This window comes from Triticum aestivum, chromosome 5A (genome assembly GCF_018294505.1).
Source record: "Triticum aestivum cultivar Chinese Spring chromosome 5A, IWGSC CS RefSeq v2.1, whole genome shotgun sequence".
Taxonomy (NCBI): domain Eukaryota; kingdom Viridiplantae; phylum Streptophyta; class Magnoliopsida; order Poales; family Poaceae; genus Triticum; species Triticum aestivum.
The window spans coordinates 628,322,856-628,347,070 of NC_057806.1; the positions used below are offsets into that span (position 1 = coordinate 628,322,856).

At 42.2% G+C, this 24,215-nt stretch overlaps 1 protein-coding gene across 1 annotated transcript; it reads left to right on the forward strand.

Annotated features, from left to right (window-relative positions):
* Positions 1–19,895: 19,895 nt before the first annotated feature.
* Positions 19,896–23,840, forward strand: LOC123105467 (uncharacterized). The gene is made up of 2 exons (XM_044527541.1): positions 19,896–21,232; positions 23,482–23,840. The coding sequence occupies exons 1-2, from the start codon at positions 19,989–19,991 to the stop codon at positions 23,501–23,503; spliced, it is 1,266 nt and encodes a 421-aa protein (XP_044383476.1). The 5' UTR covers positions 19,896–19,988; the 3' UTR covers positions 23,504–23,840.
* The last annotated feature ends 375 nt before the right edge of the window (positions 23,841–24,215 follow it).

The following is a 24,215-nucleotide window of genomic DNA, read 5'->3' on the forward strand; positions in this document are numbered from 1 at the left end:
GTTATTCATTTAAGGAGAATAATGGTTACTCTGTTTATTTGAATAATACCTTCAATGGCCTTACACCTAAAATGAATGGTTTATTGAATCTCGATCGTAATGATACACATGTTCATGCCAAAAGATAGTAATGATAGTACCACCTACTTGTGGCACTGCCACGTAAGTCATATCGGTATAAAACGCATGAAGAAGCTCCATGTTGATGGATCTTTGGGCTCACTCGTTTTTGAAAGGTTTGAGACATGCGAACCATGTCTATTGGTGTATATGCATGAACAAACTCCATGCAAATGGACCATTTGGACTCACTTGATTTTGAATCACTTGAGACATGCAAATCATACCACATGGGCAAGATGACTGAAAGCCTCGGTTTCAGTAAAATGGAACTAGAAAGCAACTTGTTGGAAGTAATACATTTTGATGTGTGCAGTCCAATGAGTGCTGAGGCGTGTAGTGGATATCGTTATGTTCTTACTTCACAGATGATTTGAGTAGATGCTGAGTATATTTACTTGATGAATCACGAGTCTAAATTATTGAAAGGTTCAAGTAATTTCAGGGTGAAGTTGAAAGATCGTCGTGACAAGAGGATAAAATATCTATGATATGATCATAGAGATGAATATCTGAATTACGAGTTTGGCACAGAATTAAGACATTGTGGAAATTGTTTCACAACTGATACAGCCTGGAACACCATAGTGTGATGGTGTGTCCGAACATCATAACTGCACCCTATTGGATATGATGCATACCATGATGTCTCTTATCGAATTACCACGATAGTTTATGGGTTAGGCATTAGAGACAACAGCATTCACTTTAAATAGGGCACCACGTAATACCGATGAGATGACACCGTATGAACTATGGTTTAGAGAAACCTAAGCTGTCATTTCTTAAAAGTTTGGGGATGCGACGTTTATGCGAAAAAGTTTCAGGCTGATAAGCTCGAACCCAAAGCGGATAAATGCATCTTCATAGGACACCCAAAACATTTGGGTATACCTCCTGTCTCAGAACTGAAAGCAATAAGGGATTGTTTCTAGAATCGGGTCCTTTCTCGAGGAAAAGTTTCTCTCGAAATAATTGAGTGGGAGGATGGTGGAGACTTGATGAGGTTATTGAACCGTCACTACAACTAGTGTATAGAAGGGCACAAAGAGTTGTTCCTGTGGCACCTACACCAATTGAAGTGGAAGCTTATGATAGTGATCATGAGACTTCAGATCAAGCCACTCCCAAACCTCGTAGGATGACAAGGATGCGTACTACTTCAGAGTGGTACGTAATCCTGTCTTGGAAGTCATGTTGCTAGACAACAATGAACCTACAAGCTATGGAGAATCGATGGTGGGCCTGGATTCCAATAAATGGCTCAAGGCCATAAAATCCGAGAGAGGATCCATGTATGAAAACAAAGTGTAGACTTTGGAAGAACTACTTGATGGTCGTAAGGCTGTTGGGTACATATGGATTTTAAAAGGAAGACGGACAATGATGGTAAGTATCACCATTAAGAAAGCTCGACTTGTCGTTAAGATGGTTTCCAACAAGTTCAAGGAGTTGACTACGATGAGACTTTCTCACCCGTAGCGATGCTAAGAGTCTGTTGGAATTATGTTAGCGATTACTGCATTATTTATGAAATCTTGCAGATAGGATGTCAAAACATTGTTTCCTCGACGATTTTCTTGAGAAAAGGTTGTATGTGATACAATTGGAAGGTTTTGTCAATCCTGAAATATGCTAATAAGTATGCAAAGCTCCAACGATCCTTCTAAAGACTGGAGTAAGCATCTCGGAGTTGGAATGTATGCTTTGATGAAATGATCAAAGATTTTGGGTGTATACAAAGTTTATGAGAAACTTGTATTTCCAAAGAAGTGAGTGGGAGCACTATAGAATTTCTGACGAATATATGTTGTTGACATATTGTTGATCAGAAATGATGTAGAATTTCTGGAAAGCATATAGGGTTATTTGGAAAGCGTTTTTTCAATGGAAAGCCTGGATTAAGCTACTTGAACATTGAGCATCAAGATCTATAAGGATAGATCAAAACGCTTAATGGTACTTTCAAATGAGCACATACCTTGACGTGATCTTGAAGGTGTTCAAGATGGATCAGTCAAAGAAGGAGTTCTTGCCTGAGTTGTAAGGTATGAAGTTAAGACTTAAAGCTCGACCACGACAGAATAGAGAGAAAGGACGAAGGTCGTCCCCTATGCTTAAGACATAGGCTCTACAGTATGCTATGCTGTGTACCGCACCTAAAGTGTGCCTTGCCATGAGTTAGTCAAGGGGTACAAGAGTGATCCAAGAATGGATCACAGGACAACGGTCAAAGTTATCCTTAGTAACTAGTGGACTAAGGAATTTTCTCGATTATGGAGGTGGTAAAAGAGTTCGTCGTAAAGGGTTACGCCGATGCAAACTTTGACACTAATCCAGATTATTCTGAGTAGTAAACTGGATTCGTATAGTAGAACAGTTATTTGGAATAGCTCCAAATAGAGCGTGGTAGCTGCATCTAGGAGATGACATAGAGATTTGTAAAGCACACACGGATCTAAAAGGTTCAGACCCGTTGACTATAGCCTCTCTCACAAGCATAACATGATCAAACCCAGATCTCATCGAGTGTTAATCACATGGTAAATGTGAACTAGATTATTGACTCTAGTAAACTCTTTGGGTGTTAGTCACATGGGGATGTGACCTTGAGTGTTAATCACGTATCGATGTGAACTAGATTATTGACTCTAGTGCAAGTGGGAGACTGTTAGAAATATGCCCTAGAGGCAATAATAAATTGATTATTATTATATTTCCTTGTTCATGATAATCGTTTATTATCCATGCTAGAATTGTATTGATAGGAAACTCAGATACATGTGTGGATACATAGACAACACCATGTCCCTAGTAAGCCTCTAGTTGACTAGCTCGTTGATCAATAGATGGTTACGGTTTCCTGACCATGGACATTGGATGTCGTTGATAACGGGATCACATCATTAGGATAATGATGTGATGGACAAGACCCAATCCTAAGCCTAGCACAAAGATCGTGTAGTTCGTATGCTAAAGCTTTTCTAAATGTCAAGTATCATTTCCTTAGACCATGAGATTGTGCAACTCCCGGATACCGTAGGAATACTTTGGGTGTGCCAAATGTCACAACATAACTGGGTGGCTATAAAGGTACACTACGGGTATCTCCGAAAGTGTCTGTTGGGTTGGCATGAATCGAGACTGGGATTTGTCACTCCGTGTGACGGAGAGGTATCTCTGGGCCCACTCGGTAGGACATCATCATAATGTGCACAATGTGATCAAGGAGTTGATCACGAGATGATGTGTTACGGAACGAGTAAAGAGACTTGCCGGTAATGAGATTGAACAAGGTATAGGGATACCGACGATCGAATCTCGGGCAAGTATCGTACCGATAGACAAAGGAATTGCATACGGGATTGATTAAAGTCCTTGACATCATGGTTCATTCGATGAGATCATCGTGGAGCATGTGGGAGCCAACATGGGTATCCAGATCCCGCTGTTGGTTATTGACCGGAGAACGTCTCAGTCATGTCTGCATGGTTCCCGAACCCATAGGGTCTACACACTTAAGGTTCGGTGACGCTAGGGTTATAGAGATATTAGTATGCGGTAACCCGAAAGTTGTTCGGAGTCCCGGATGAGATCCCGGACGTCACGAGGAGTTCCGAAATGGTCCAGAGGTAAAGAATTATATATAGGAAGTGCTATTTCGGCCATCGGGACAAGTTTTGGGGTCACCGATATTGTATCGGGACCACCGGAAGGGTCCCGGGGGTCCACCGGGTGGGGCCACCTGTCCCGGGGGCCACATGGGCTGTAGGGGTGTGCGCCTTGGCCTATATGGGCCAAGGGCACCAGCCCCAAGAGGCCCATCTGCCAAGAGATAAGGAAAGGAAGAGTCCTAAAGGGGGAAGGCACCTCCTAGGTGCCTCGGGGAGGAGGGACTCCTCCCTAGCCGCACCCTTCCTTGGAGGAAGGGCCAAGGCTGCGCCCCCCCCCCTCTCCCTTGGCCCTATATATAGTGGGGGGAAGGGAGGGCAGCCCCATCTAAGCCCTGGCGCCTCCCTCTCCCTCCCGTGACACATCTCCCTCCTCCCACAGCGCTTGGCGAAGCCCTGTTGGAATCCCGCTACTTCCACCACCACGCCGTCGTGCTGCTGGATCTCCATCAACCTCTCCTTCCCCCTTGCTGGATCAAGAAGGAGGAGACGTCGCTTCTCCGTATGTGTGTTGAACGCGGAGGTGCCGTCCGTTCGGCGCTAGGATCATCGGTGACTTGGATCACGACGAGTACGACTCCTTCAACCCCGTTCTCTTGAACGCTTCCGCATAGCGATCTACAAGGGTATGTAGGTGCACTCTCCTTCCCCTCGTTGCTAGTCTCTCCATAGATAGATCTTGGTGACACGTAGGAATTTTTTTGAATTTCTGCTACATTCCCCAACAAGGGGGCGCGCCCTCCACCCTCGTGGGCCCCCTGTTGCTCCACCGCCGTACTTCTTCCTCCTATATATACCCACGTACCCCCAAACGATCAGACACGGAGCCAAAACCCTAATTCCACCGCAGCAACTTTCTGTATCCACGAGATCCCATCTTGGGGCATGTTCCGGAGCTCCGCCGGAGGGGGCATCGATCATGGAGGGCTTCTACATCAACACCATAGCCTCTCCGATGAAGTGTGAGTAGTTTACTTCAGACCTATGGGTCCATAGTTAGTAGCTAGATGGCTTCTTCTCTCTTTTTGGATCTCAATACAATGTTCTCCCCCTCTCTTGTGGAGATCTATTCGATGTAATCTTCTTTTTGCGGTGTGTTTGTTGAGACCAATGAATTGTGGGTTTATGATCAAGTCTATCTATGAATAATATTTGAATCTTCTCTGAATTCTTTTATGTATGATTGGTTATCTTTGCAAGTCTCTTCGAATTATCAGTTTGGTTTGGCCTACTTAATTGATCTTTCTTGCAATGGGAGAAGTGCTTAGCTTTGGGTTCAATCTTGCGGTGTCCTTTCCCGGTAATCGTAAGGGCAGCAAGGCACGTATTGTATTGTTGCCATCGAGGATAACAAGATGGGGTTTTCTTCATATTGCATGAGTCTATCCCTCTACATCATGTCATCTTGCTTAAGGCGTTACTCTATTTTTAACTTAATACTCTAGATGCATGCTGGATAGCGGTCGATGAGTGGAGTAATAGTAGTAGATGCAGGCAGGAGTCGGTCTACTTGTCTCGGACGTGATGCCTATATACATGATCATACCTAGATATTCTCATAACTATGCTCAATTCTGTCAATTGCTCAACAGTAATTTGTTCACCCACCGTAGAATACTTATGCTCTCGAGAGAAGCCACTAGTGAAATCTATGGCCCCCGGGTATATCTTTATCATATCAATCTCCTGCTACTTAGTTATTTACTTTGCTATTTGCTTTGCCTTTATTTTACTTTGCATCTTTATCATAAAAATACCAAAAATATTATCTTTATCATATCTATCAGATCTCACTCTCGTAAGTGGCCCTATAGGGATTGACAACCCCTATTTGCGTTGGTTGCGAGGATTTATTTGTTTGTGCAGGTACGAGGGACCTGCGTGTAGCCTCCTACTGGATTGATACCTTGATTCTCAAAAACTGAGGGAAATACTTACGCTACTTTGCTGCACCATCCCTTCCTCTTCGGGGAAAACCAACGCAGTGCTAAAAGAGGTAGCATTATCAGAGTAACCCGAAACAGCTGAATAGCGGGCAATACCACGTCTTCACCACAAGCTTGTGTAAGCAGGATCAGAAGCTTCATAAAAGGGCATTAAACTCCGTTGAACCGGCAGTACACCGTTACTTGCGCTGGTCTGAGCAGCCCATTGTGTGGAGTCGAGAGGATCATCCGCCCCGGGTTGATAATCCGGGTCATCTGGCATTGGTGGTTGCACCTCAGGTTGGAGGGTATAAGTTCACCAAGGTGCTCATGGACGGAGGGAGCATCATCAATATCCTCTATTATGAAACCTTCCGTCGTATGGGGTTGACGGATAAAAATCTTAAACCATCAAACACTGTTTTCCATGGTGTGGTGCCTGGTAAGTCAGCATATCCAGTTGGTAAAATAGCTCTGGAAGTTGTGTTTGGGGATGAGTATGACTCTCGATCAGAGACATTGACCTTTGAGGTGGTGAAGATCAAAAGCCCTTATCACGCTCTGTCTGGACGGCCGGCTTATGCTAAGTTTATGGCAAGACCCTGTTATGTTTATCTACAGCTCAAGATGCCAGGTCATAAGGGGACCATCACGGTACATGGGAGCCGAAAGATAGCCTTGGAATGTGAGGAAGGTGATGCGGCTTATGCTAAGTCGGTTTGTGTAACAGAGGAGTTGAAATTTTATAAGGACAATGTTGATCCGGCGGATATGACTTCTTTGAAAAAGCCAACTACAAAGCATGATCCAACATTGAAGTTTAAATCGGCTGAGGAAACCAAGTTAGTTGATATTGTTCCTGGCGATTCATCCAAGCAGTTTAGCATCAGTGCTAATCTGGATCCGAAATAGGAAAGTGCACTCATCGAGTTCATATGTGAGAACCGGAACATCTTTGCATGGAAACATTCTGACATGCCAGGTGTACCGAGGGAACTCGCTGAGCACACTCTTAATATTGATCCTAAGTTTAGATCGGCCAGGCAGTTTCTCTGCCGCTTCAATGAAGAAAGGCGTAAGGCTATTGGTGAGGAGGTAGCCCGGCTCTTGGCAGCAGGGTTTATTGTGGAGGTTGTTCACCCTGAGTGGTTAGCTAACCCGGTGCTAGTACTTAAGAAGAACGGCACTTGGCGTATGTGTGTGGATTACACAGATTTGAACAAGGCTTGTCTAGCTGATCCCTTTGCTCTCCCTCGTATTGATCAAATCATTGATGCTACGGTGGGTTGTGAGCATCCGAGCTTTCTGGATGCTTATTCTGGTTATCATCAGATCAAAATGGCAGTTAAGGACCAGGAGAAGACAGCTTTTATAACTCCCTTTGGAGCCTTCTGCTATGTATCTATGCCTTTTGGGATCAAGAGTGCCCAGGCGACTTATCAGCGTTGTGTGCAAAATTGTCTTCATAATCAGATTGGGTGGAATGTTCATTCTTGCGTGGATGATATTGTGGTGAAGTACATAAAGGAGGAGACATTAATAGATGACTTAAAGGAAACTTTTGATAATCTCTGGGTCTATAAGATGATGCTTAATCCGGCCAAGTGTGTTTTTGGTGTACCGGCAAGCAAGCTCTTGGGTTTTCTGGTGTCTAACAGGGGTATTGAGGCTAACCCGAAAAAAAATCAAGGCAATTACTTCTCTGGCTAAACCGGTGTGCATCAATGATGTTCAACGTCTAGCAGGTCGTATTGCAGCATTGAGCCGGTTTATCAGCCGGTTGGGGGAGAAAGCTATCCCTCTGTATCAGATGATGAAAAAGACAGATAATTTTGTCTGGAGTGATGCGGCTAATGCGGCGTTTGAGGACTTGAAGAAACAATTAGCCGAGCCTCCCGTCCTTGCCGCTCCCATTGATAAAGAGCCATTGCTGTTATATGTGGCTGCTAATGCCCGGGCTGTCGGTGTGGCTATTGTGGTAGAGTGGAAGGAGGCAAGCAAAGAATATCCGGTTTAATGGTCGGTTTATTATATCAGTGGGGTACTCATTGAGTCCAAGCAAAGATACCCACATTGGCAGAAGCTGGTGTATGGAGTTTTTATGGCAAGCCGGAAGCTTAAACAGTATTTTCAGGGTCACCCCATCACTGTGGTCAGCTCTGCCCATTTGGGGGATATAATTCAAAACAGGGAGGCAACTGGCTGGGTTGCCAAGTGGGCCATTGAGCTTGGACCTCATGGGTTAAAGTATATGCCTCGGACGACAATCAAATCCCAGACACTTGTGGATTTCATCAATGATTGGACAGAATTGCAGACACCAGAGGAAAAGCTGGATAACACATATTGGACTCTTCACTTTGATGGGTCCAGGAAATTGGAGGGCTCGGGGGCTGGAGTTGTGCTAGCTTCCCCTCGAGGTGATAAATTTTGTTATGTCCTCCGTTTATTGTTTCCTTGCACTAACAATGCAACTGAATATGAGGCTTTACTCCATGGTCTTCGAGTGGCTAAGGAGATGAACTTGAGCCGGGTTAGGTGTTTTGGTGACTCAGATTTGGTAGCTCAACAAGTATTAGGTACTTGGGACTCTAAGGATCCACTCATGGCGGCTTATCGATAGGAGGTGGATATTATCGCTGGTCATTTCAAGGGTTACCAGGTTGAGCATGTGGACCGGAGGAAGAATGAAGCGGTAGACGCTTTAAGCCGGCTGGGTTCTCAACGTAAACCGGTGCCGCCCAATGTTGTTCTTGATGTCCTTCATAACCCGTCGGTCAAGTTACCCACAGAGGAGGATTTGGCTATTCCTGATCCAGAGGTTCAATTGGTGGCAGCTCTTCATGTTATCCCGGATTGGACGGTTCCCTATTTGGCGTATATGACCCGGGGCAAGTTACCTGAGGATGAGGTTTTGGCCAGACAGATAATCCAGCGGTCCAAGTCAATGACTATTGTCAATGGAGAGTTGCATCATTGTAGTGTTACAGGGGCGTTTTAGCGTTGTATGTCTCCGGAAGAAGGCTGTGAGATCCTCCGTGAGATCCATGAAGGGGACTATGGACATCATGCCGGTTCAAAATCTCTGGTAGCCAAAGCTTTTCGTCACGGTTTTTATTGGCTGATGGCTCATGCTAATGCTGAGGACTTGGTCAGAAGGTGTGATGGTTGTCAGAAATTTGCACGTCGAGCTCATGTTTCGGCTCAGGAGTTAAGGATGATTCCAATTACTTTTCCATTTGCAGTCTGGGGGCTTGATATGGTGGGGCCCTTTAAAATATCCAAGGATAAGAAGACCCACCTCTTGGTGGCAGTTGACAAGTTTACTAAATGGATAGAGGCCGAGCCAGTGAGCAAATGTGATGCAACGACGGCGGTTCAATTCATGAAGAAGGTGATCTTCCGCTTTGGCTTTCCACATAGCATTATAACAGACATTGGTACTAACCTTTCAAAGGGAGCTATTGAAGATTTTTGTCAACGTGAGCATATCCGGCTTGACATATCGTCAGTAGCTCACCCCCAGTCTAATGGTCAAGCTGAGAGAGCCAATCAAGAGATCTTAAGAGGTATCAAACCCCGGCTTATGGTTCCTTTGCAGAGGATGCCGGGTTGTTGGGTCGAGGAGTTACCTTCCATGTTATGGAGCATTAATACCACCCTAACAGGTCTACGGGTTATACGCCCTTTTTCATGGCTTATGGAGCAGAGGAAGTTCTCCGTAGTGACATCCGTCATGACTCGCCCCGTGTGGCAGCTTATGTTGAAGCTGACAATGAAAAAACATGTCAGGAAGCACTTGACTTGTTGGATGAAGAGCGTGACATTGCAGTGGCCTGTTCGGTGATTTACCAGCAAGACCTGCGCCGTTACCACAGCCGCCAGGTTAAAACCAGAACTTTTCAAGAAGGCGATCTGGTGCTCCGGCTCATCCAGGATCAGACTGATATGCACAAGTTATCCCCACCTTGGGAAGGACCCTTTGTGGTCAGCAAGAATCTAAACAATGGGTCATATTACCTTATCGATGTTCGAGACCACAAGGACTCACGCACATCGGAGGAGGAGACCCACTGACCCTGGAATATTGCTCAGCTTAGGCCATATTACACCTGAGCCACAGGCTCTCCGTATGTACATATTTAAACAATCTATATATTATGATTGATATAATAAACCGACATCCTTGCTGAAGCGGGGCTTCTGTCGTTCCCATACATGAGTCTCTGTTACCTTGGTAATCCGGCTATCAAGCCCATATTATAAGAGCACAGCTCTGTTACCTTGGTAATCCGGCTATCAAGCCCATATTATAAGAGCACAGCTCTGTTACCTTGGTAATTCGGCTATCAAGCCCATATTATAAGAGCACAACTCTGTTACCTTGGTAATCCGGCTATCAAGCCCATATTATAAGAGCACAGCTCTGTTACCTTGGTAATCCGGCTATCAAGCCAATATCACAACTTCATATGAGCAGGGCTCTGATCTACTTAAGGCTTAATGCGCGGATTAAAGGGACCAAAGAGAGTCTGATGCATAGCACAGCTCAAACATAGGTATCCCTTGGGCACAACCCACATAATCACTTGGGGGCTTGGTCGTATTCGAACCATAGCTACGCCTCTTGATAGACATAAGGCCACCAGGGAAATCACTTGGGGGCTTTGGTCGTATTCGAACCATCACTTCAACCCTCTTGATCATTGCAACACCACAATTATAACTATTTCAAACTTTTTTTTGATTTTTTTGGTTTATAATGCTTTATGAGTGTAATTTATCTATGCTATTTAAACCTGGTCTGGGCCTGTTCATAAACGAGCAACAGCTGAGGAATATCAATACTCAAGGTTTGGGTTATCACCCTTACTACAAAAAGTTGGTAAACCAACGATGTGATTCAATGTCATAGGTATGATATATTTCATATTTGGTTATTCTTAAGTACAACCTTGGTTATAAACCCGAGTTATATGTTGGGCGTTATGACCCGTCCGACGGTAAACCACCAGGACACTTTTTATATGCAGAAACAGGTTGAATAAAGGTGCTAAGGATCATAAGCAAACATAGCATAATCATGACGGATTAACAGTGTCATGCAAAGCGAACATGCACGATGGCATAGTAGACCAAGTATTTAAACTAGCCTATTACAAGGCACTTTGATGCCCAAAAGGATAATTGTTTTCAACAAGTGTTGCAGTATGCAGAAGGCTAAACCGGCCTCCGGATCATGATTCTTCGCCGGGCTGACTTGACGGCTGTGGATCATCTTCCGCCGCTTCATCATCCTTCTCTCCACCCAGCGGCTGGAAGTCAATGGTTGCCCAGTCGATTCCAGTTAGGGCCTTGAATACAACTTCGTCGCTTATAAGTGTGGAGGGTTCAATATCAGGGGAGTAGATATGCTTACGGATTGGCGGGATAAGATTTTCCACATCATGAGTTGGCGCATTAACCCGTTTGTTGTCGGTGTCATAAATTGACTGGTAATGAGAAAGATCTGTCTCATCTGATTGGTCATCAGCCGCTTTGACTGGGCTCGGCGGTTTATCTGCAGTTTTAGCCGGGCTTGGCGGGTCAGTAGCATGGCCTGTAGGATCATCTTCCATCTGTTCAGCAAAGGTTTCATGATGTTGTGTTGGCGGATCATCAAGAATAGCGTCAGCATTTGGCTCAAACTGTTCTGGGATCTTTTCCAGTTCAGTGTTCGGGTTATCATCAGCCAATTTATTCAATTTGGCCTTTTTGCGGGGCCTAGCTTTAGCTCTGAAATAAATGTAAATAAAGGTTAGTATATTAAACAGGTGCAAGGGATAAAGAGTTAAGTGTAGTATGCTTACCCAGGAACAGTCTTAAGGGGTGGAAGCTGTGTCCATGTTGATTCGCCAGAGGATGAATGGGAAGTTCCCTGGTAGTTTGAGTCAGATGGATTAAGAGGTTGCCGAAAATAACCAGCCTTGGGATAAGATGTGTCAGGAATATGGATGAAACCTCTGGTCGGCGTTTACGAACCGATGTGTTCGGTAAACCGGATGAAGCAACCACCTGGCCACTATGCCAGGTTGTGCGGCGAGCTTCATACTGTTGTTTCTTCAAAAGAAAGTTTGGATCTAGATAAGCTAGAGGGTGTGAAAATTTTACTTTCCGGTTTGCTTGACAGGTTTTCTGTGCTGGCTGAGGATCTGAACCGGAGGAAAGAATAATTACCTCTACATCATCAGCCCGGCTAGCTTCGGCGTCATCCTGATAATGGTCATTGTCAATGAGGTGTATGAAAAATGAACCAAGAGAATCAAGTTCTACCTTTGATTCCGGGTTGTCAAGATCCTCGTCGAGGTTCAGCTCGGTGGACTCAGCTGTTTTCTTCTTGGCAGGCTTTTTGACGACCTTTGTCTTGGGTCGAGGGGTCTTGGCCGGTTTATCCCAAGCGTTCTTCTTCCAAAATGGGTCGTCACCCTGTTAAAAGATTGATAAAGGTTATAAGGAAGAGTTAAGAATATCAGGTTCGAACAGGGGTTAGGCAATTCTTACAGCTGGTGGTTTATTTGAAACGTAGAAGGGGCTTAGCCCTGTTTTGCTGCAGACAGCCACCGATTCATCCAGTATCTTTTTGACAGCTTCAGTGATTTCAGCATCAGTTAACTGAATGTTAGTGTGCCATTGAGGGTCTTTCAAGTCCCCTGTGTACTCGCACATTAAACCTGGGCGACAGCTTAAAGGCAAAATACCCCAAGATATCCAGCAACGAACAAAGTCAATTCCTGTTAACCCATTAGCCACAAAGGCTCTGAGCTTTGCAAGTTGTGGTGCATATTTGGCCCGTTCTTTTGCGGTCAACCTTTGGGGAAATGGATGTGTATTGGTAAGTCGGTGAGCACGGTAACCCGACAGAGGGTTCTCGTCATCTGGGGAAGTATCTTTGCAATAGAACCAAGTCTGGTTCCAATCCTTAGGGTGACTATGATGCTTGGCGTGAGGGAAGCTCGCGTCTTTCCTTTTCTGAATTGAAACGCCGCCAAGTTTAGTGTTGGGCCCGTCTGTAAATTCAGTACGGCGGTTTAAATAGAAAAAGTCCCTGAACAGTTCAACGGTCCGTTCTTCTTGCAGATAAGCCTCGCAAAACACTTGAAAATTACAAATATTGGACACAGAATTAGGTCCAATATCTTGAGGGTGGATCTGGAAGCTAGCAAGCACATCACGGATTTTTTTTCATCCGGGAGGTTTAAAACCACGGCTCAGATGATCAACAAACACAACTATCTCGCCATCCTTGGGCTCAGGAGGATTTTGTGGACCGGCAGCTCACCAGTGGATTTCACTCTGTTTCGGTAAAGCGCCAGTTATAACGCATTCGTTCAGATCTTCTTCCGTAATCCGGGATGGAACCCAGTTACAAGCGTAAAAAAGACTTGGCCATTTCTTTGACAACTTGAAGGAAGATTTGTGCCGGTTTAAGATTCATGGTGGATAAGCATGAAGCGTTGCAGGTTAAGGGACGAAAGGTATTCAAGCATGCAAAATTATTAAACCGAAGGATGATGATATCAGGACTACAATGATAAAGCGATTGGCGGTTTACGAGGGACTAATGGTACCTGACGGGTTATCATTTTCTAAAGTTAAACCGCCTACATTGGTATGGAAGGTACAGATCTGAAATAGCTAAGTAAGGGGAAAACAGGTTTCACAAGTTGGCATTACAAATTTGGATCTATCACGGGTCGGAAAATGAAAATATATTAAGACCTAAACATGGAAACTGAAGCAGTGGATTAAGGTTCACCTTGAAGTTTTTGCTTAAACGCGATGCGCTGATGAAAAAAGGACTATGGCCATTGCTGTGCAGGCTGAATATGGAGGTTTCAATCGAAGGAACTACATCGCTGATACGAGCACCGACGAACATCGACGAACACCGAGGAATGTTCAAACCCTAAAACTGAATCTACGGTGGAGGAAAGAGAAGCTTACTGGTGCAAAAGGAACAGTGGAGAGGCGCCGCGATTCTTTGGTACGTTTAGGGTGATGCAGCAGCCAAGGTTGAGGCAGAGGCGAAGTTCGACGGCGCTAACGGAGCTTGAGGTGCTGGGGCGATGCGAGGAATACGATGAGGCTGAGAGGCACGAGGGGAAAAGTGAAAATGATCCCCGGCCCTATTTATAAGGTGAAGGGATAAGCGGCAGACACATGAATCGAGGAGGTCGCAAAACGGATCTATAGACATGCAGACGCCTCGATTTTTGGAAATTCATTAAAGAAGATACATTTAAAGATTTGGGATCTGCACAAAGCTAATGGCAGATGACGTCACGATGGATTATTATGCTCTCGGAGATGACGTCACAGCGGTTTACAAGGTTTTTCAGCTGGTGTTGAAGAATGAATTTTTCTAAGTACTGAAAATTGACATGAACCAGTTCAAATCAATTTGGGGCCTAATGTTGGGGATATAACTATTAAGTATAAACCGCCCAGGAGGGGCCGGATTATACTTATAGTAAGCTATTCCTATTTCAAGCCCACGAAGGCAAGGCGCTTTATGAAGGATGTTTAACAAGAAGGCCCAAGGCCCAAAGGCGGATTAGGGACTGTAGATGTAAACCGCCATAAGATGTATAACTTGTATTGTAAGATAAGAAAGGGTAGAAACCGAGCCAGGCACGAATATGAGCCGGCCGGGATTCTATAAACCGCCAGGCGCCAACCTGTGTATATAAAGGGACGACCCGGAGGCGGTTTAAGGACAAGAAAACAACAGATCGACAGCCAGGCAAAGCGGATTCGCTCCCTGGTCATCGAAACCCTAGCAATTTCATCACAACTGGATTAGGCTTTTACCTTCACCGTAAGGGGCCGAACCAGTATAAACTCCTTGCGTCCTTTGTCCCGCTTTAACCCCTTTAAGCTAACTACGTTGCAATGGCTCAACGACTAAGCCCTCACACTAGGACATCTGCCGTGACAAAACCACGACAATATGTGTAGGATAAAATTTGTTTGTTGCCTTCTCTAGATCTTCTAACAAGAAAATCTTTGTATTCTCATTAGCAGTTTCATCAAACGATATCAACATTTCTAGGAGAAGACCTTATTTCTTTTGGAAATAGTTCTTCTGTAGTTGCTTTTGAATATTTATTTTCCATCTATGATGGATAAATACTACGCTAAACCTCAGAAGAAGAGTGTCGGAACCACATGCCAACCCAATAATTATACATGCATGCATTAATTAAGCTCTTTTAAGTTTTGCTCTATTTTTTCTATCATAAATGTAACAAGAATATGGTCTTACCTAACTTTAGAGGTTCTTGCTTATCTTGGTATAGTGCATTTTTATTGGATTATACTTAGTCTTGTGAGGACATTCAGTACAACTAAAGCTTCATATGGTATTATGGCAGATCCCTTTACAAAGCTCCATAAAAAACAACCCAGGGAAAAACAAAGTGGTGTTCATCGGTGGCGGAAGGAGAAATGAACTTATACTTTTCTCTTTGTGAATTCATGGTGCAATTTTTGTGTTTGCATCTTTTCCAAGCAGCCCAATTGGTATTTTTTAGAAAAGTTTGTTAAGGTAACTTGTCTTGAAGTGCTGGCATGCTATCATGTGAGAAAATGTAATTTGGACAGATGACCGCCTTTGAGATATCACAGGTCCATCAAAGTGGACATTAAGGATGAGAAACATAGTAGTAACTTCCCAAATATGATATTTTAGTCAACACATACAAATTAAATTAAGTTAGAAAAACTACGAAATGGATTTTAGAATTAATGATAGTTTGACAAAGATAAGTTTAAAATGAAGGAAAATCATTGGAAATCGATGAATTTTATTTTTTTGGTCGTTCTTGATAGCTTTCGATTTTTTTCCCTTTTCATAAAAAAATTCTTGTTTTTTATTATATATTGAAATTTTCTATTATAAACAAGATCCATTTTGGAATCTAGGGAAATCAAAATAAAATCATGTTTTATTTTCTAATTTATATTGTTGTTATTAATATATATTCATGCTTTTAAGTGTCATTCGTCTTCCACTTTTTAATGAATATAGTGTGGGTGGGTTTGCCATGAGTTGGAAACCACCACCATGTTGTCGGTCAAACCACTCAGAGTTGGGTGAGGGGTCAAATTTATCTGGTTTTTGGTGTTAAGGATGCTAATGGCCACTCCCTCTATTATAAAATATTTGAAGTTCTAGGTTTATCTTAAATAACATTTCATTAAGTTTGACCAACTTTATGAGAAAACTTACTAATAAACACAACATCAAATGTATATAGTATGACCATATATTTTAGGACCCTGATAACCACAAAATGTGTGGTGGTTAAGCTTAAACACCTCCATCCTCCCCATTTGTTACATGCATGCATGCATTAGAATAATCCTCTGCTCCTCCCACATGCATTTCTCTCTCTAATTATAATTTGAAAATTCAAAATGTTTTGTAGCACAAACTGTCAATTCGATTCAAAATTGTTTTCACATAAAGAATTCATCATGACGAGACCTTTGATACTATATCTCATGTTGATATGTTCCGACAACTTTTTTGGGGGGCTCAAAAGGTATCACGCATGGGCTACATAATTTACAACACATATTATATGTAATTTATCGTGCTATTTTCAGATAAGTTGTTGGGGTATGTTTGTCAACAACTTTTCCCCCTTGGTCAATGTTATCGTGGTGTTTGCACGTAAGTCAACTGGTATGTGGTTCGTATATTAACATATTATTTTCACATAAGTTGCTGGGGTACATTTTTCAACAATCCCCCCTTGTCAATCTTACCACGGTGTTTGTATGTAAGTTATCACATATTCGGTTCATATATTACCATGCTATTTTCACATAATTTACCAGCGGTATGTTTTTCAACAACCTTTTCCCCTTGGTCAATGTCATCACGATGTTTGTACGTAAGTTATCAGGTAGGCGGTTCCTCAGCGTTAGTTCAAGCCACGGTAACCAACTCGAAAAGTTCTTTTTTGTGCAAACTTGCTTCCCTTTCCACTTCTCGTAAGGTAAATGTAACGCTAAAAATAAAAGCAGTGCGTTTCTAGTTTTTTTTCTCTTTGGTCGATTTTTCTTCATTTTTTTCATTTCTCTTTCTAATTTCTTTCTTTTCTATCTTTTATTAATTCACAAATATTGTCCAAATCCATGTTTTGTTTTTACAATTTGTGAGTTTTTTTGATTATGTGAATTTTTTTCAAATCCATTTTTGGTCAAATTCATGAACTATTTTCAAATTCTTTTTCCTCTTCTTTTACAAACGCGCAAACTATTTTCAAATGAAAAACATTCTTAAAATTCGTGAACTTTTGTTTCAAAATCGATGAATTTTTTTCCAAATCTATGGTTATTTTCTTTGAAATCCATTAAGTTTTTTTCAACTTCGCGAACTTTTTTCATACTTCCAAAATCAACGGTTTTCTTTTCAAAATCGATGTTTTTTTAAATCCATGAACTATTTTTGAACCCTTGAACTTTTACAAGTTTGCGAACTTTTTGTCAAATACATGATTTTTTGAGTTTGTTAACTTGTTTCAAACCCACGAACAATTTTCAAAATCATGATTGAAATTTGTGAAGTTTTTTCAAATTCACAATTTTTTTGAACCCTTTAACTTTTTGAAGTTTGTGAACTCTTTTTAAAATCCATGAACTTTTTCTAAATCCTGCATACTTTTTTGAACTTGTGAAGTTTTAAGAGTTCATGAACTTGTTTTCACATCCGTGAACTTTTCTCAAGCCCATGACATTGTTTTAAAATTTATGATCTTTTTCAATCTGGTGAACTTTTTTCAAAGTCTCAACTTTTAAAATTTTAAAATTCTTGATTTTCCAAATTTCATGAATATTTTTAAAATTCAACAACTTTTTTAAAATTCATGACATTTTTAAGATCCACAATCATGAACATTTATTCAAATCCACAATCATGAACTTTTTAAAATCCACTAATTGAGGAACATTTATTCAATTTTGTGAACTTTTTTTAAATTCACAAACTTTTCTCTATATTTTTGATTTGTTTTCAAATCTTTCGACATTTTTCATCTTACAATTATTTTGAAAGTACTACAAAAAACCGAAACGAATTTTTCGACCAACTACCGAAGAAAAATCAGAAGAAAACTACTTGCTCCATCCCATAATATAACATTGTTTGGTAAGCCGTCTTTGGTTGCAAAACAATCTTATATTATGGGATGGAGGGAGTAGCTTCTTTTAAATAGACAAACAAAGAGAAAACCTAGCTGGTGAAAGCAAGCGAGCGGGTGAGCCAGGTGGCTCAATATTGGGCCGCCGCCCACTAGCATCAAGCTTAAGGTACACACATGTGGGCTAGCCCATTTAGAGTACTTTTAAAATTTTAAAATTCTTGAATTTTCCAAATTTCATGAATATTTTTAAAATTCAAAAACTTTTTTAAAATTCATGACATTTTTAAGATCCACAATCATGAACATTTATTCAAACCCACGAACTTTTTTCAAATGCTTGAACTTTTTAAAATCCACTAATTGAGGAACATTTATTCAATTCTGTGAACTTTTTTTAAATTCACAAACTTTTCTCTATATTTTTGATTTGTTTTCAAATCTTTCGACATTTTTCATCTTACAATTATTTTGAAAGTACTATAAAAAACCGAAAGGAATTTTTTGACCAACTACCGAAAATAAATCAGAAGAAAACTACTTGCTCCATCCCATAATATAACATTGTTTGGCAAGCCGTCTTTGGTTGCAAAACGATCTTATATTATGGGATGGAGGGAGTAGCTTCTTTTAGATAGACAAACAAAGAGAAAACCTAGCTGGTGAAAGCAAGCGAGCGGGTGAGCCAGGTGGCTCAATATTGGGCTGCCGCCCACTAGCATCAAGCTTAAGGTACACACATGTGGGCTAGCCCATTTAGAGGTTAAGTACTCGAGCACGTAAAAAAATGGCCTAAAAGACCCGAGCCAGCGAGAGATCGAACTCGTGACGCTCCGCTCGTGAAGTGAAGAACCTGACCAATCAAGCTGGCAAAATCTAGTGATTTGTATGCAGTGCAAGAGTTTAAAGTATCGAACATCTTTCAAGTTTTCACGAATAATTCAATAAAATAAATGGAAAATTCTGCACAAAAATTGACAGACGCAAATACATTTTTAAAACCATGAACATTTTTTGGAAAAAATGTGAACACATTTTGAAATTCGAACAAACTTTTGAAACTTGAGCAATTATTGAAAAGATGAACAAAATTTTTGAAATTCCTAAAAAAATATTTTTTTGAAAATATACATCGAACATTTTGTAATACATGCAAAACAATTTTTAAATACATATAATATACGCACAACGATTTTGAACTCCACAGTGAATATTTTTGTGATATACCCAGAACAAAATTTTAATATATGTTGAATTTTTTTGTAATATACTCTGAACAATTTTTAACTACACATTGAACATTTTTGTGATATACGTTGAACATTATTTCAATACACAATGAACATTTGTGTGATATAGGCCGAATTTGTTTGAGTTGTGAACAAAATTTAAAAACCTTGACTTTTTCTAAAATCACTACCAAAATTTGGAATTTTAAACATTTTTTGAAAACAAAGGATATAAAATAAAAACAAAATGATAAAATAAAAATATAAGAAAAAAAATGAAACTGAATCAGAATCAGAAAAGAAACCGAAACAAAAAAAGCAAACAGAAAAAAATTTGGAAATTTGGTTAAAAAATACCGTTTAAAGGAACCTGCTAGAAGGTGAAGTCGGCCGGCCCGTCGCGTGGCAGACGACGTGCATCAGGAGGCGAGCAGATAGAGTTTTGATCATGCCATGTCACACTTTCTGGCCCCAAAACCGCCTAAAATTGATGCAAAACCACCTAAGGGGGAGATTTACCCGGTTTTAAGGAATTGGGGGTTAAGATCATACCAAATTTGAGTTCAGGGGGGTATTTGTCCCTCAGGCTACATTTGAAGGTGAAAAATAGACTTCTTTCAGAAAAAAGGGACATCAACGAAACGGCCCGCTTCGTTCGCTTGTGCGTGCGACTGAGTTCCTGGCCCAATGAGCCGCCCCTTCTAGTTTATTGCCCTTCTAGCGTCTGTGGCCCAATGAGACGGTATAATATTGAGTCTGTCGCCCTTCCTTCCTCCCCCTCCACTAGTTCCTCCACCAAAAACTAGGGTTAGGGTTAGGGCGGCGGCGGCGGCTTTATTTCCGATCGCGATCGCCATGGCCACCGGAGGCGCCCCAAAGCCGGAGGAGGAGACCGTCGTCTTCCCCGATTGGGTGATGCTGGAACGCATCTTCCGCAAACGGTGCCACGACGACCTAGACGCTGCTGGTGAGGCCGTCAACAAGAACAAGACCGCCGCTCCAGTCAAGATTGACAGCGGCCACTCCTGCTTCGTCTCCTTCACCCTCGCAGCTCCTCCAGGGTCCTCCTACTTCAACCTCCATTGGCCGGAGAGACAAGGCTCAGAAGAACTCCTTGCCTTCGTCCGGGCAGTCGACAAGAACCTTGTCCTCTTCGACATCTCGATCCCCGACCGGATTCGCTACTTCGACGCTCCGCCAGATCTGTTCGTCTACACGGCCTCTGCTCCTCCCCCCCCGGTGCAGCAGCTTCCTCGGCGCAGCACAAAGCAGTTCCTGGCTCATCAGTTCACCACCGGCATTCTGCAGCTCAAAGCGGAGCACTGCTACATCGTTGCCGACCTCAATGTCCACCTCAAGAAAGAGGGCGCTAGTGCTGAACTCTGTGTCTTCAACTCCGGCGCCACCGATTGGAGAATCATCACCGAGGTGCTTGCTGATAAGCTCCCTGACCTCTGGTTTACCGATGATGTGTTTGCTTTCGATGGCCGTTTCCTTTGCTGGGTGGACTACTTCAGCGGCGTTGTGCTATGCGACTTCTCCAAAAATGTGGACTCCCAGGTGCTCCACTTCGTGCCTTTTCCTGGAGGAATCAAATACCCTGATGACGCACGGTTCCCGAGGTACTTCCCAGGGAGGTTCCGAAGTGTGTCCATCAGCCAAGGCATGATGCGCTATGTCCATATTGACAATGACTTTCATCAGACAGTCCACAGTGGCTGGCGAGGGATTGCTCCTAAGAGAAGCAACCGGCGGCAGAAGCAGCTAACCCACAAAATCACCATTTGGACGTTGAACTCCAATTTCGAGTGGGAGGTGCATTGTGAGATCAACCTGGATTGTCTCTGGGCACAACCTAGTTACCAAGGTCTGGGCTTACCTCGGCGTCTTCCTGAGTTCCCAGTCATCAGCATGGATGACCCGGGTGTTCTGTGCTGCCTGCTGAGGGCGAAGGAATTTGCTGGCAAGGAGTGGATGATCATGGTTGACATGAACCATGCGGATCTGCAGTCATGTACTGATGTGAATGTAGAAGACAAGTTCTCTAATACCACCCAACTTTCAACTGTCTTCTCCAAATACCTTCAAAAGGCGAACAGGTAACTGGCTACAAGAAGCTCCCTTAATATTCAAATGACATCTTTCACGTACGTTCTTACATATTATATAACATGGTTGCCTTTGCTTAGCTTTCTGTTGGATACGGTACTGGTAAACACTGGTGTTTTTCCTTACTTATCGTACCTATGGTGCAATAGACATGCTGCCTGGTTTTTCATTCCATGTAGGATTCTCAAAGAACTTCTTTCTTAATTGATGTCATTCACGCACATTCTTACATACATACAACCTCCGTCCCAAATTAATTGTCTTAGATTGATTGGACAAATCTAAGACAAGTAATTTGGGATGGAGGGAGTATTATATAACATGGTTGCCTTTGCTTAGCTTTCTGTTGGATATTGTAGTGGTAAACACTGGTGTTTTTCCTTATTCATCGTACCTATGGTGCAATAGACATGCTGCCCGGTTGCATTCGGTGTAGGATTCTCAAAGAACTTTGGCTTTGGTGCACGCTTTATAGCTTACTGCATGTTGTCTGCTCCCTGTATGAATCACTTTGAAGTGTCCCCTTCTTTCATTGTCAACTCTCTGCACAGTGACTGACCCATACCATCCTACTAATCAGGGTTGTTTTCCCTATGTTATTCTCTGTTGCTTTACTCCTGCCCCAAAGTTTCTATTTTGCTGCCTTCTGCCGTTGCATGTCCTCTCTCTCTCTCTCTCTATATATATATATATATATATATATAGATTAATTGAAGCATTTAATATGTTGTTGCCTTGAATCTTCTGTTGGGCTGTTCCAGTGTTTGAGTTGTAGCTGCTTCAGTTGTGTAGAGATTCCAATATGGACTCCCTCCGTTCGTAAATATAAGTCCTTTTTAGAGATTCCAATATGGACTACGTACAGAGCGAAATGAGTGAGTATAAGCTTTGGTCCTTCTGCCATCAAGTTTTCCTTAAGAGTCTAGAGTCCTCTATTTCTCCTTATTGGATCTTTTGCTCTTTACATGGGATTGTCCATTATCTGTACAAATGGGACTGTAATTCTTTCAGCAGCCTTCTGTCGCCACTAGCATGGTGCTATTTTGAAGTGAATTCTTGGAACCACATTATTTTGATTGCTGTTGTAAAGCATAAAACTATATTGTCCTCTAATTTCTGTAGGGGGGACAAGCGTCTATGAAGCTTTATTAGCACATACTTCTCTGTTGGCAAAATTTCTTTGGTTTACTTTGGGTCAATCAGGTCACATCTCTGGCTGTTTCTGTTAGAATCCTTTTGTTTGAGATAGCGTATACCATGGTTTTTAAGGCAGTAAAGTGTCCTAAGGCGTTCTACCCCTGCTCTGACGCCTAAGCGGGCACCTGAGCACTAAGGCAGACTAAGCGCCTAAAGCGGGCAGATTTCCAAGGCGCTGCCAGGGCGCCTAAGCGTCCTAACGCAGACGCCTTAAAAACCATGGCATATACTTTTATATCGTCTGAGTGCTGGCCATGGTGGAGCTTAGTGTAGACCAACAGGGCCCATGCCCCCCTCCCCCCTTAATTTTTCCATCCATCGAAGAAAATGCTATTAATTTGGTTCAATGGCCCCCTCTTGAATTATGCTCAAGCTCTGCCAGTACTGGGCCAGTGAGCCATTCTCTTTACACGGGAGTGCCATTAGCTAAAACCCCTGTAGTATTAGCTTTGCTGGCCTTCTCATGTTACTGTCTTACTCTTGATTCTGGCTACAACCCTTCTGATTGTTTTCTCTATCCTCTCATGCCTCATTTCATTCTCTCACGCCTAATCCGACATTGGTACGGCTGGACTGTGGTGAGGACTCCAATTTTTCTCGAGTATGCTGCCCTGTCGCCGCGTTCAGCCTCTTGTTACACCTGAACACACACACACACCATGCCTGGCTGCAGCATGTTTGCTACCAGTCCCTGCATGTCAGTTGTAGTCCTTACCAGAGGCTGTGCCTGCTCATTGAGGCCACACCGCAACGCCATGGCTATGTGGTGTTCTGAATATTATGTCAAGCTAGGCGATGACATTACCATCTGAATCCATGTCAAATATATGATGCAATTGCATTTGCATTAATATTGAGTGCAGAACTATTTTCTTTACCAATATACTCCACTGCAATGCCATTTGTCTTTCTTGTTTGTCTTTTTTTAAACTACCCTTTTCAAGTGACAATTCATCTTATCTGTTTATACTGTTCGCAAACAATATACTCAGATGTTCAGATGGTGTATATATCTGAGTTATTTTTATTTCTATTTTTAAAGGGATGGCATGGGACAACATTGAGCTAACTTCATTGAAATGCAAGTCTGCAATATGAAGACCTGTAATCTGGTGACTGAAGGTGAACACTTTGCGGATGCTCAAATCAAAGATGTTGTTTGTCAATGACGCGGTGCAGGCAGAACAGTTTGATGATGTACTGATGAATATCTATTGGAGTAACGCTACATGTTCTGGATCATTTAATCATATGTTTTAGCGTTAAAAGTATGAGATTGAATATCTTTTCTTTCATGAAAATTGAATTGAGGGCAAGCACAAGGAAAAAAAATAGTGCTAGACATTATTTTTGTTTTTCTTATCGAGGCCAAAATGTCTTAATTACAGAGATCTTCCAATATTTTTCTAGTGGGGGTTCTTCCATTCCTTTTTTTTGAGGAATTATGACAGTGAGGGAAGCTCCCCACTGACCTTTATATTTCTCATTCCTTTTATTGAGCACAATGATGTGAATCAGGCTTTAATAAGTTCTAATACGCAGCGGCACAATTCATGCTCACTTGTACTCCCTCCGTTCCTAAATATAAGTTTTTCTACATATGGAGCAAAATGAGTGAATTTACACTCTAAAATATGTCTATATACATCCGTATGTTTCGTTCCTAAATATAAGTAGTCAATTGTTGGAATATCAGCTCTTCCTCAATCTCGCTACAATAAAATATGGGTCTCACTTAATCCTAATAGCGTTCTTATTTTCTCTAAAATTATTCGC